Source organism: Fibroporia radiculosa (assembly GCF_000313525.1).
Source record: "Fibroporia radiculosa TFFH 294 genomic supercontigs, scaffold3773, whole genome shotgun sequence".
In the NCBI taxonomy this organism is placed as follows: Eukaryota; Fungi; Basidiomycota; class Agaricomycetes; order Polyporales; family Fibroporiaceae; genus Fibroporia; species Fibroporia radiculosa.
The window spans coordinates 90,370-103,563 of NW_012133393.1; the positions used below are offsets into that span (position 1 = coordinate 90,370).

Sequence of the window (13,194 nt, forward strand, 5' to 3'; positions counted from 1 at the left end):
GTGCGTCGAGCTCTTATACCACGAAGACGAGGATGCACGCACAAGTCGAGTCCCAAACCGGGAAGAGCAAATACCATATCGGGAACAAAGCCAGGATCCTGTACGTCATCGCACAAGTCGGCTTCGCAAATCCGATATAAACTTGAAATTAGTATCGCACGAAAATGAATCAAGACCACAACCGTCATGTAGCGATGCCGAGAGCGAGTCAAGTTCATTCAGTAGCAAGTGGCCGTCCAAGGGTGGCTTTCTCAGAAAGAATAATAATTTTGCTCAATGAAACGACTAAACTACACTTGAACTCGACTGTAACAATGCATAGTATCCAATAGTCCTCGTGCAATACAACATGCATGGTATCCATACAAACCTCCTGGAATGCCTATCACTACACGGCCGCCCACTTCTCCAAATACAATACCATGTTTACAACAAGCCATGCGAACAAACGGCTATGAGCTTGTGTACTCAAAGTCAGGGAACTGGCCCCCGTAAGGATCTGAAGTCGGCACGCCATACAACATCGTTGCGTCAATCTCAGGATAACTGTCGAATCTAGAGAAGTCAGACAAACTATCAGTACAGGTATAACACAAGTCCCGACGACCACATACGCGCTCGCATCGCCGTCACCCGAGATTTGGGGCATATACGGCGCCTGGATCTCGCACCGACGCAGCTTGTCCCAATCGACCTCGCTAAACCACGGATGCGCAAACACGTCTCCCGCCCCGTGCCGCAGGTTTCCATATCGCTTCGACGGATCGCTTTCCATGAACTTGAGAATCAGGTCTTTCGCGTTCGAGTGGATAAGCGGCCAGGTGATGCACGACGGCCCCCTCGCAATCTTCTCATATAATTTTACCGGTGTGATGTCTGGTTCATGGAACGGCGGTAGCCCCGACAGCATCTCGAATGTCAGCACGCCCAGCGCGTACCAGTCTACGCTCTTGTTGTACCGAGCGTTTCCGATTATCTGTGTGATTTTCCGTCAGTGGCGTCCTCACACCGGGAGTACGCGGGTAGATAAGAGTAGATATATATAGTGTGCTATGCCATACGGCCTTGTCCCTAGATGTGACGAGTCTCAGGCGACGTTTCAAGTCGTTCGCGCTCCCCCTGCCCGGCAGCGGTGGCAAAGCACGACGAATAACAACAGAAACTTGCGCAAAGGCCCGTTTTGTTTGAAATCGACACGTTATGTGTGCGCCAGAATCAGAAGGAAAGGCTCCAGGGCTTACCTCAGGGGCTAAATAATCTGGTGTACCGCACAGCGTCCACACAGTCGTGTTGCAGTATTTTGCAAAGCCAAAATCGGCGATTTTGATGTGGCCGTCGAAGTTGAGGAGGATGTTCTCCGGCTTCAGGTCACGATAAATGATATCGAGCGAGTGGAGGTAGTTGAGCGCTAGCGCCACCTCCGCCGCGTAGAATTTCGCCACGGGATCGGGGAATCGCTATGCTAGAGCTCAGCGCACGACACGCGCGAGACGGAGCGGAGGATCGACTTACATTCGATCGTCGCAAGAGCGTAAAGAGCTCTCCGCCAGGCACAAAGTCCATCACCATGTACAGATTGGCGGTGTCCTGGAAGGTGCCCCAGAGGTTGATGATGAACGGGTGCTGGACGGCTTGGAGCATCATCTGCTCGTTGCGGGTGTGCGAGACCTGCTTCATGCGGACAATCTTCTCCTTGTTCATCACTTTTATCGCGTAGAACCGCAAGTTGTGTTTGCTCCGGACTGCACTCGGACACAGCGCAATCAGTCAGACACATCGGAGCACACACCATGACGACCACTCACCGAGATGGACGCGCCCGAAACTGCCCGTGCCTAACGTCCGTTGGACAATGAAGTCGGGGAGGCAGTACGAGCCCTTTGGCCGCTGCGCGACGAGTGTCCGCGGGGGCTCGAAGTAGTCATCCTGCTCCCAGGCGGGGCGGTCGGCTTTCTTGCTCCATCCGCTGGCGGACGTGCGTTCAGTAGAGATCGATCCGCGATGCTCTGTGTAGAGGCCGGCAGATAGGGTGGTCGAGAAGGACGAGGACGGCGAGGATTGCATGTTGGGGGACTTGGAAGAGCCGATGTGGCCCAGCCTGTCTGTCATGCGTTTGAACATGGTGGTAGGTGGGGGAGAGGCTATGGCAGCGCCAGAGGCCGTGAGTACTGCCTGTCGACCTTGTTCGTACGGTCATTGTTCCTCATCCGGACCACGCGGAGGTTCAAGGAAGCAAATCCGGCGCGTATTTCCCTGCGACACGCCCCCCTGGCACCCGAGCCGTCGTGGACTCGCATAGAGACGATGCAGACCAGACACAGCCATTCCGACCACCGTCTATGGGGACGGGAGGAAAACCACGGACAGTCGCAAGTGTGATTAATCCAGGAGCGGTGGAGAGCAGTGATTCGCAGAGATGGCAAGAGGCCATCTTTGGCCATAATGCGGACGAGGAGCCGCCGGGCGACAGCAGCCCGGACGTCGGGCAGAATTCACTCAGACGCACGCCACGAGCCCAGGTGAGACTGCGCCGCGCATTGAAGGTACAAAATAGATACGTAATTTAAGCTATATGCGCCCTTGCTGGTGCTCAGAGCACTACACAACCGGGCACCATATAGCTACATTGGCCAAAGCAGCGTGTAGGCAGGATTCCAGTCGGAGTTTTGCATGCAGTCCCTATTTTGGCAACATGTGGCTGCCCATTAATCGGCGATAACCCGGGCTGCAATCCGACAATGACCCATCAACATAAATGTAGCTGCAACAACTGCGGCTTAAATACTAGCAGCCCGCTTGCAATACCAGGCGATGTCGATGACGTTGACCCAGCTGCACCTTTCTAATTTTCGAAACTCCGAGATTGCGAGTGGATAAGTCCAAGACGGACTCCAGTATGAGATCCATCTGCTAAGTACACATTAAGTTTGGCTCTTATCATGAAGCAACGAATTCGATGGGACAACGCTGAGAAGTTTACATACTGGCTGGTTTATGTTCGTGCACTCCCTGTGTGCATCCGACCCATTAGGACGTACCGGTGAGTCTGGTAGCCGTGCAGCAAGACCCAGCTATTCGCCTCGATACCCATACCAGTACTATACGTACCGGTACCACTGTTCTCGCACATCCCATCACTACTTTCACTGTTTCGTAAACTAATTTCATGGTTCATACCGCTTCGCGCTTATATCCAGCGAGTAACTACGGCTGCTTCACTGTCGGTCCACACGCAAATGCGTATATTGCGCCCGTTCGAATTCTCTGTTCAGCAACCTTTTGACACACCGAATCAGCATCTCCAAACAACGAAATGCATGTCCCAGAATGGAGCGATGAGCTCTGCGGACCGTGTAAGGAATGCAGGCTCTCTGTGATACCCAAATTTGAATAGCATTGCCCCACCCTCTCTTACTTTTGGTCCAAAGCAGTTCGTCAACAGACTGTTCTATTCTCCTTCTCCCTCTCGTAATCCTCGTAGTGGGCAGCTGTTCCGAGCAGTCGTTGCACATTTCCATATCTGCAAGCCAGCTCCTGTGCAGCTGTCGGCTTGCATGTTCACCACCCCAGCATCGTCCTGATCGGCTTCGTGCTGTCCACGACGCGCTGGCTTTGGGCAACAAGTGGTCGTGTTATCATGTATGATTAGTTAGAAATCATACAGCATACAGACGGAGGATTATGCTGACTTGAATTGCTGTATAGGCAATTCAGAATCCGAATTGTCCATTGATTTGACGAATAATAGATAAAAATACATACTCAAATTCGTGACACTAGAACCAAACCAGAACGGGGAGGAATAAGCGGCAGAACGAACTGTGAGAATTGACCGTAACTGGGAGAGATCGACTCGATGTCCCGATCTTGCTTTTGGTCTTCTGCCACTGCATCTATCTGTTCTCTTCTTGTTCCCGTCTCCTGAGCGAAATGTTCTATCTTGTGGGTCTTGGTTTATGCGATGAAAAAGATATTACTATTCGCGGCCTGGAGGTCAGTCGCAGACCGTGGTCACCCGCCCGATTGTTCAATGCACGCTCTCACCGGCCAGATAGTCAAAGCCTCGTCAAGGGTGTATCTTGAGGCGTACACGAGTATCTTGATGGTACAGAAAGAGAGATTGGTCGGTTCTTATTTACTACGTGCCGTCACTCCTGCGTTGAATAATTTATACACAAGGAAGCATTCTACGGGAAGGAGCTGATCCTTGCCGATCGTGACATGGTTGAGACGGAGAGCGACGAAATGCTCCGGGATGCAGACAGAGAGGATGTGACGCTACTCGTCGTTGGGGATCCTTTCGGGTATGTGAGTATATTCAAGCCACTTCATGTCAGTCTCATTCACCACAGAGCGACGACGCATACGGACATCATCCTCCGCGCTCGCGCGCTCAAAATTCCTACTCGAGTTATTCACAATGCGTCCATCATGAATGCAATTGGGGCATGCGGGCTGCAATTGTATAATTTTGGTCAGACGGTCTCTCTTGTCTTCTTTACAGAGACGTGGAAACCGGATAGCTTCTATGATCGAGTAAAGGAGAACATGGATTTGGGCATGCACACCCTGCTCTTGCTCGATATAAAGGTCAAGGAGCAGAGCGAGGAGAACCTGGCTCGGTGAGTCCCTCATACCCAAATAAATGTTGAACACTACTCACGTTCGCCGCGCAGAGGACGAAAAATATACGAGCCTCCGCGATACATGTCCATCTCCACAGCCGTCTCGCAGCTAGTAGATGTGGAGTCGACTCGTCAGGCTGGCATCTTGCGCCCCGACATAACGTTGGCGGTCGCCATGTCCAGGGTCGGGGGAGGCGAAGCAGAGCGCATCGTATGTGGTACTCTCGAAGAACTCGTCTCGCAGCCTCCGGAGGTGTTTGGCGAGCCTCTGCATAGCCTAGTGATTGTCGGAAAACGACTGCATCATCTCGAGGTCGAGTATGCGGAGGCGTACGCCATAAACAGAGAGACGTGGAGGAGCGTCGCACAAAACGTGTACGGATGCGCTTTAGATTCCTGACGACCATTAAAAAAATCATCCACAAACCGTATCTGATCACCGAAGGACGTGTGATGAAGCTATGTGCTGAGAGTGCATTTTCGTTTATGTATGTATCAGTACAGCGATCCTGGCATGCTTCCCTGTGGTGTAGAGTAGTACGACGGCTTACAGCTTATTCATTAAACATAAACACATGGTGCGTCACACAAGGTTCTGTCCGGTCGTCTTACATCTGATTCATGACTATTCACTTCTGGCAGAGACAGTGTAGCAACACTTGCTTCCTCACAATTTTGATTCGGAGACGTTCGATAGCCGCTCTCAATTGAGCACAAGCTTTATGTCATTGCAGGAAATACAGCGCAATCGTCGACGCCTCGTTCAGACTCAGCCAGACAAAATCCCAGTGCGAATAATATCCCTGCATCGCGCGTGTTCATTGGCCTGATATTCTCATTAGATTTTGATGGTTCCGCAATAGCTATGCACAAACATACCCCGGAAGCATTGCAGCCCCACGTGGTGGCATTTTTACTTGCTTTTTGGGGGCTCCGCGCAGCCGCACGCGGGCCAGTTGCAGGAGCCGCCGTTAGCCTCGCTTTTTGCACATTTCGCGGTATCCTGTTGCGAATGGAGCGAATCAGCGTCAGGTTCCAAAAGACAGCCGAGTCTGGTCCGTACTCACAGACATTATGGTTGGAGTTGGTTTGAGTGTAGTGAGATACTGGAGATGTGCCCCCTGGCGGGCACTCATTATATAGGACCGCTCTGTGAATCAGACATAAAGCACACGGCTCTATTGGTCGCGCTCGCCACAAATCAGTACGCGCTGGAATGTCATACGGTTCACTCAACGCGAACCTTACGGAACTCTCCTCGTTTATTGGCTGCAGTGAGTGCCAGTGACTGGGCGAGCTAGCTTTCGTCCATTCGCATTCACATTGATCCGTGCTGCACACATTCCTCTATGACAGTTGCATCCACCCTACCAACTTCCAACTTGACCGCATACTCAGATACTGGTACTGTGGCAGCAAAGCCTGGCTGGCGTGTCCTTGTGTGCATGTTGGTAAACTGTGTCTCCCTATGTCTCGTTCCGGTTCTGGTAGGATTTCTTCTATCCGATATGCGTCCAACAATGTCACGAACACATGGTAGTATTGGAATTTTCAAGCTCAATGAGTCGTATCGTTTCGTGAGACCAGAGCGTTCGACAAACGGGTACAACTATGAAATCATGCGGAGGGAGGGTGCACCTGTAGCTTGTTGGTATTGTACGACAGTGATAAGTAAAATACCAACTCGCAAAAAAGATAAAATGCAGACAAGCTGTGTAGGATAAGAGTTTTGCGCCCGCATTCCCCTGAGAAGAGGTTCAACTCTGGACTTATCATACTCCGAAAGGGCCAGACAGAAAAATGCATGAGGGTAACACTCAAGCAAGGAGCGAATTCTGGCCGATGACGGGCAAGCCCCAGCCATTTTCACCACCAGACCAGGATCCACATTTCACTATTCCCGACTGATACAGCCTACCACCGATCCGAAGTATTGAATAGCTGCGATGATATTCTATGACGATATTGGTAATGTTACACAAGAGCGGCACATGAGCGTGCTAACCTCAATAAGAGACGAACTAAGTACGTGCAACGTTGTAAAGCAAGCGACGAAACACATTATGCGGTGGCGTTGTTAAAGATCAACAGGTTGGGGGTGCCCGTTGGCAGGGTTTCAAGAACGTTCTCCGTCGCGAGCGCAAGCAAAGCCTGCTTCAGCTGCTTGGGCGTCAGGGTGGTCGGCGGCGCGGGAATAGGGGCAACCACGAGCTGAGGTGGGGGGAGGAACATAGACACCCAGCTCGGCAAGACAGAGTGTGCGAATTCGTAGGCGCGGGAGAACGAGGGAGTGAAACTCTGCTCTTGCATGACGGCGGGTGTGAGGTCAGGGACAAGTGTGGGGTCGAAGGTGGCGGAGGGGTAAATTGAGAGAAGGTATGCGAGCAGACCGGCAGTGTGCGGCGATGCCATGGACGTGCCAGATATGGTGGTCACCGCATCCTTGTGGCCAATGTAGGTCGACAAGACGTTTAAACCTGATAAGAAACAATTAGTTCAAGAAGCACAAAATACTAAACGGTGACATACCGGGTGCGAAAACGTCAACACAAGGGCCATAGTTGGAGAAGTATGCACGGTCATCACCAAGGGTGGAGGCACCTACAGTGACAGCCTTCTCTGCGGAAGCGGGAGAACTGGTGCAAGCATCCCTGTTATCGTTACCTGAGGGTAACGATTAGTAACTAGGACCATTATCACATGTTCCGATAAACATACCAGCAGCAACAGCGAACAATACGCCACCATCAACAGCCTTGTTGACAGTTTCGTCCAGCGCCCTCGATTTGCCACCACCAAGAGACATGTTAGCAACAGAGCCCTTATGCTTGGTCTTGCCTGTCTCGGCGAACTCCTTAGCCGCGGCCGCCGCCTTTGTTGCAGCCTGCTTCGCTACGAAGGCAACGCCAGCAACAACGTCACTCATACTTCCACTGCCGTTGCTGCCGAGAACCTTGACAGCAATAACATTGGCAGCCTTGGCGACACCATATGCACGAGATGCAATAGTACCAGCACAATGGGTACCGTGGCCGTTCGCATCTTCATCGACATCACCCTGAGGGATCGTCGCGCCCCACGATGCACGACCCTCAAACTCGGTATGGTTGATAAAGATACCGGTGTCGACGACGTACACATCGACACCCTCGCCACCGCGGGGATCATACTCATACTTCTTGAACGTGCCAAATGTGAGTCGCGAGCGGTGGCTTATCCGGGCCAGACCCTGATTATACAACTATTAGCCGGCTACGACACGACGTGAACGCTGGCACTCACCCAGGGGGCATTCTTCTGCGACTTGACAGAGTTGATGTCAACCTCGTCAGCTGGCATGTCGAGGGTCCGGACGATCTGGTCGCGCTCGATGTACTCAACCTCGGGCATTTGCCTGATGCTGACAATCGTGTCCTCGCTGAACTTGCCAGCGTAGCCCTTGACGTGGCCATCGTAAACGTGCCTCAGCCCCGCGTCCAAGTCGTCGACCAATGGGTTTGACTCGTGTACGGTTGCAAGGAAGTTGAGGTGGTTCTGCATGAGGGCAGGCGTGATGCCTTCCTTGAGCATGATGATGTACGAGTTGTTCACCGTCCCGTAAGGGTGGTGAGGGATGAGCAGAGGTGCATACGCCAGCGACGACCGCTCGTGCGGAACGTCATAGGGGTGCGTGGAGAGTGGATTAGCGTACCCCGACGCCGCGAGGGACACCGCAAGGAAGGAAGCAAGGAGGAAAGACATGGTCGTCGGGCAGAAGGACGACGTGGGGGAGCGCACCGAGCTCGCCGCGGCTGATAACGGACGCGTGCTGCGTTTGGTCGTGTGTACAATGTGGCTGGCGCTCCTCCGTTCCCCACACAACCAGACACGACCCGGCGTAGTTATCTCTGATGCGACACTCACCGCATTTTGCGGCATTCCACCAGAGCTCTTACGGGGGGGAAACTCGGCTGATGTATCAACATTGATAAGTTAGCCACATCACCATTAATGAGGCATGTTCTCTCCTGGAAGCTCGCAGATTATCGCGAGCTTCTCCAAGGGTTCTCTCACACCGTGATGTTCATTTGCTTCCGCTACACTGCCCTGGTGAGTCAAATCGAGTCAGTCTTCCCCTAATGTTCTGAATGGCTTGGGAGGCTAGGCACATCGATTTTAGCGTGCCTTTGTCTGTAAATTGCGGTGGAGTGATTATTACTACTACAGTAGGTCTCCGCTTGCTGGAGGCTGAGATAACGACATATCATCCGTAGATTGACGCTTGTCGAAGTGGCACCTATCACGAAAACCGGATAAACTCTACTGTACATGGTTCTGAACTGAAAGTTGGAGCTAATCACTACGCTGGACTGGCTTGGCACCCCTTCACAAATTCACAGGCTGAAGGTGCGCGGCACCGTACAGTCGCCAGTAAGCTGCTGCCATAAGTTTGAACATCGAGTGTGCTTCAATTATCCGCGACAAAGTACGTTCTTGTAATGCATCCATTTACCGTCGGGACGTGCTTTCTCACATAATGGAGTTGCCATAATCATCGAACATTCGCACAGCTGATGCGCATGCACCATATAATGCTCTTGATCCGACATGAATATCCATCGTGCAACCGTTTCTATGAATACATATCTCACATAAAGTACGTGCGCGTGTGCGTCACTCGCTATATACTTTATCTTCCGATGAGCCCTGCAACGTCTCGATGATCTTCCTCATGCGTTCATATACTGCAAACACGATCGCCTGGCCAGGCGCAACGCGCAGCACACGCGGCGTGATGCCCTTATAGAACGAGCGGAATCCTTCCTGGCGCCACATATCCCCCGCAATGGCCGCGATGCGCTGAAATGCGGACGTACCCGGCACCGCCGTCGCCTTCTGCAAGCCTTTAAATATGCACAAGTGTGGTTTGAGTGGAGATAAAACGCGAACGGAAGAAAAGAGGACATACGCGTCTTGATCGTGTCGATGGGCGCGTTGGAAAAGGGGCCCATAGCGCCGGAGATCAGCCCGATAACCATATGCTGGTAGGATGGCAAGTCAACCAATTCCGGCTGCATTTGGTGAGCAAACTTCTTCAATTCTTGATATGCTGTGAAGTTTGCGCCTATAATGACATAGGACCATTGGCATTGGTGCAGCACCTCCAGCTCTAAACACACCTTGATTTGTCGCCTGTCGTAGAGCGGTCAGAGACACTCCACGGTAAAGGGCGCTGAAGCCCTCTTCGCGGATGATCTTGTACACTGCATGCCCAGCATTTCTGTATTGAGGCGTTTCAAGAGGGTCTGCGAGCGAGTGCTGCTGCGCTTGTAGCCGAATCTTCACAACCTCCATGGGCGTCACTACAAATACAGCCTCGGTCGTCCCCGCGCCCAAACCGGCTGTGATTGTGACTTCATAAATAAGGGAGGTCCAACGGGAGACAGCCACGCACCAATGAATATATTACCGACGCTGGTCTTGCCAGTCTCCTTGTCTGCTAGCCATCCCTTGTATGTCTCGAAACTCGCGAACCGGATAGCCATCTTGGGGACGATTCCCGACAGCACCGCACCCAAGCCCTTGTAGAGCGCGAGAGGAGTTTCTCGCTGAACGATCATTGCTCCCGTCGCGAGGAACCCTCTGGGTTTAGTCTGAAGCGCATATAGTCTGAATAGATGGGCACATGCACGGACGGCGGACGACTAACCCCTGGAGCCAGCCCAGAGCGCGAGAGCTGCATTCGTACTTTGATTGTGTCCAGAGGTTGGCAGCATAGCTGAGGTAGATTAGAACGGAAGGCAATATGTTTCGATATTCTCAACTTACCGCCTCCATCGCTCCTGCTGTGCCTCCTGCCGTCAACTGAATGGCAAACCCAACAGGCTTCTTGTCACCCGAGCGCGACATGTCGTTGATAATCGTCTACAGAGGCGAGATCAAAGCTATTGGTGTTCAGAACAGACACTAAAAACCTGTCAAACAAGCACAAGATGTCTATCAAGAGATAAAAATCGTTGCGAATGCGTCTAAGCGGGCGTGGCGCCCGCGAAGGGAGGGAGGGCTTGTGGGGGAGATGTGGAAGGGATAATTGAACATTGCGCGGGTGCGCAAAGTCGAGAGGCTTTTGACTGGCAGGTGCGCCGCTCTTGCTCGCCAGGGGTGCGGGGTTAGGCATGTGAATCCCCACCACCGCGGGCGCCTACTCTCTTCGTCCGAATCCTCCGCTGCTGTCCGCTCTGCCCCCGCACCGTCCTCGTCTCTCGCCGCCGGCTAAATCGTCCAGAATGACATCCTGGCCTCGTTCTGATACCCCTCATATGTTTTTGTAAGGTCGGCGAGCCAGATAACAGAGAGAGAGAGAGAGGCGACTCGCCCATTTCCTCGCTGTGACTGACTCCTGCAGAGACCGGCGTTGCTAAAGCCGAATCGATCTGAGGTTTGGGCAGTGGATCACCCGACCTCCTCTAGGCTGTCTCGTGCTCGCCTCCGCCATCGCTTCATCTTCAGATCGCTTTCTGTGCTCCACTGGCATGTCTCTGCATGCGACAAGTTTCGGTGTCCCGAGTTCGTCGCTCGTCCCGCTTTCTTCCGACGTGTTCACGCAGTCTCTGTGAGTCCTGGGTAGTAGCTGAGCCGGCGTGTCGAGCGAAGCCTTACACACAAGTCGTTCGTAGTGTGTGCAAGCGTAGATTGGGAGTCGGGGAAAGAGATCTATCAATTGGCAATCAGGCGCCCATGCATCTGAATTCGACTGCTTACTCCGCGAACGGAAAGGTGAATTCTACGACCAACCATTTTGTCAGCATGCATGGGCAACTTGCTTGCCGCCTCGAGTTGCGCTGATATGCATGTTGGTTGACGGCCTGGTCTATGAGGACAGCGAGCATGGAAGAGTTATCAATGGCATTCGCATGCGCAGGAATACGTATCATGTGTAAATTACACGTCATATGTAGGCAACAGCTCCTAGGCGATTGTCGAACCATGTCGCATGACAGTAGGAGATTTATCGCAAGACTAACATGCTCTTGTCTTCAATAGAGCATAACCTACTAGACCTCCGGGTAGTGCCAGTGTTCCCTCTGCGCCTCTATCCCCGCGAAGAACGTTTTGCCGCCCGCGCAGAGTCTTCTCCCCGGCTCTCCAACGTCTAGGAGAGACCTGGGCACCGTCGGTGTCGATGCTGAGCCCCCATCTTCCAAATTTTTTCAAAATCACTCCCGCATGGGCGGACTGGCTCGCGGCGATCGTGGCTGACATGTTTCAATTCAGGTGGTACTCGCGGCGGTCGGAAAAGATTACATATATGACTGTATCTGTGCCCTTCGACGAGCCAGAAATTCCATACACAGTGCGGCTGGCAGGCACTCACCAGCGATGTAATGTCCGCCCCACAGTCCCGACTCCGCCCCAGGGCGTACTCTCCATTTCTCGAATCTCTGCCACATATTTGGGATCCACAGAGCGCTGTAACTGCAGCGACACTTGCGATAGAACAGGCCGACAGGTCTGGAATTGGCTAGCAGGCTTAGGTCCGCTCAACATGCCCCTAGACATCTCGCCCAAAAGACTTCAGGGTTGCGCCAACTTGCAGGAGAGCACTAGTCTCAAACCAGACGTTCCGCAGGGACACTGCACTCACCGATCTCGTAGGGTAACTATCATAGCATTCACTCTGTCTCTACCTCCATCCACATGCTGTATAATAATTTAGATAATCACACACAGCATGTCTGCTCATTGCTCAAGGCTGATACGTCGTGGATGGCGCAAGCGCGTCTGTCCTGACGATGCTGGCATAGTGGGTATACATAGCCAGACGACATGCATATGCTGCTCTGGCAGTTAGAAATATACAAAGAGTGTGGAAAGCTGCTCACCGGCGCCACACAATGGACTCCCGTACAGTTACCATGACTTTCCGTTACGCTGCAGAGCTGCTTGAGCTGCCTCAGCCAATGCTATCTCATTCGCCTCTTCCTAGTAGTCGTATAGGGTACTGAATATAAAGTTGCATACATACACAATGTTAAGCTTCTCACCTCTTTCGCCTTTTGTGCGGCAGCTTCCTGTATAGCAAGTGCCTACAAGATTCCTCCGCGGGTGAGCATGTTAGATTGTATAGACGCATCAGCTTCATACCTCTGTAGCACAAAAGCCGTCAATGATGTACTATAAGCGTCAGTAATAGTGAGCTCACCTTTGCCTCTTCGTAGCGTGTCGCGGTGGACAAATCCCATCATGACGATGCCCCATACACTGATCCCCACAAGTGTATAGACGGTACCTCTGTGAATTATGTCACTGATTGACATTCTAAGTTTTCCAGCCATAGTAGATGGCACTCAGAGAAACAACAAAGAGGTGTAAAGCGTATGATCTCGAAGGTTGCGGAGACGACCGGGTCGTTGAATGGCGGCCTGTTCCAGTTGGAGAAAAATCTAATCTTATCAATTGTTCGAGCTCGTCTATACTTTGCGACTCACTCGGGATCGTACTCAAGGCTCAGGTCAACCACCAGCATCATAACTCTTCTCAATTTTGATTCAACAATCCTGTCGCCACCAGTAGCAGGGGAACATGGCGG

General features: G+C 52.3%; 4 protein-coding genes across 4 annotated transcripts; 1 reads left to right on the forward strand and 3 right to left on the reverse strand.

The window, feature by feature from the left end:
* Nucleotides 1-452: 452 nt before the first annotated feature.
* FIBRA_05085 (uncharacterized protein) lies at nucleotides 453-2,121 on the reverse strand (the record flags this gene model as incomplete). The annotated part of the gene is made up of 5 exons (XM_012326863.1): nucleotides 453-555; nucleotides 615-976; nucleotides 1,242-1,457; nucleotides 1,513-1,742; nucleotides 1,806-2,121. 5 exons carry the CDS (start codon nucleotides 2,119-2,121, stop codon nucleotides 453-455), a joined length of 1,227 nt encoding a protein of 408 aa, XP_012182253.1.
* Nucleotides 2,122-3,930: 1,809 nt separating this feature from the next.
* Nucleotides 3,931-5,025, forward strand: FIBRA_05086 (uncharacterized protein; the record flags this gene model as incomplete). Its single annotated transcript, XM_012326864.1, has 5 exons — nucleotides 3,931-3,993; nucleotides 4,052-4,123; nucleotides 4,180-4,304; nucleotides 4,353-4,622; nucleotides 4,677-5,025. 5 exons carry the CDS (start codon nucleotides 3,931-3,933, stop codon nucleotides 5,023-5,025), a joined length of 879 nt encoding a protein of 292 aa, XP_012182254.1.
* A 1,661-nt stretch (nucleotides 5,026-6,686) lies between these two features.
* FIBRA_05087 (uncharacterized protein) lies at nucleotides 6,687-8,366 on the reverse strand (the record flags this gene model as incomplete). The annotated part of the gene is made up of 4 exons (XM_012326865.1): nucleotides 6,687-7,102; nucleotides 7,155-7,289; nucleotides 7,344-7,854; nucleotides 7,908-8,366. 4 exons carry the CDS (start codon nucleotides 8,364-8,366, stop codon nucleotides 6,687-6,689), a joined length of 1,521 nt encoding a protein of 506 aa, XP_012182255.1.
* Nucleotides 8,367-9,278: 912 nt separating this feature from the next.
* Nucleotides 9,279-10,514, reverse strand: FIBRA_05088 (uncharacterized protein; the record flags this gene model as incomplete). Its single annotated transcript, XM_012326866.1, has 6 exons — nucleotides 9,279-9,508; nucleotides 9,574-9,729; nucleotides 9,785-10,006; nucleotides 10,060-10,258; nucleotides 10,315-10,383; nucleotides 10,434-10,514. 6 exons carry the CDS (start codon nucleotides 10,512-10,514, stop codon nucleotides 9,279-9,281), a joined length of 957 nt encoding a protein of 318 aa, XP_012182256.1.
* Between the last annotated feature and the right edge of the window lie 2,680 nt (nucleotides 10,515-13,194).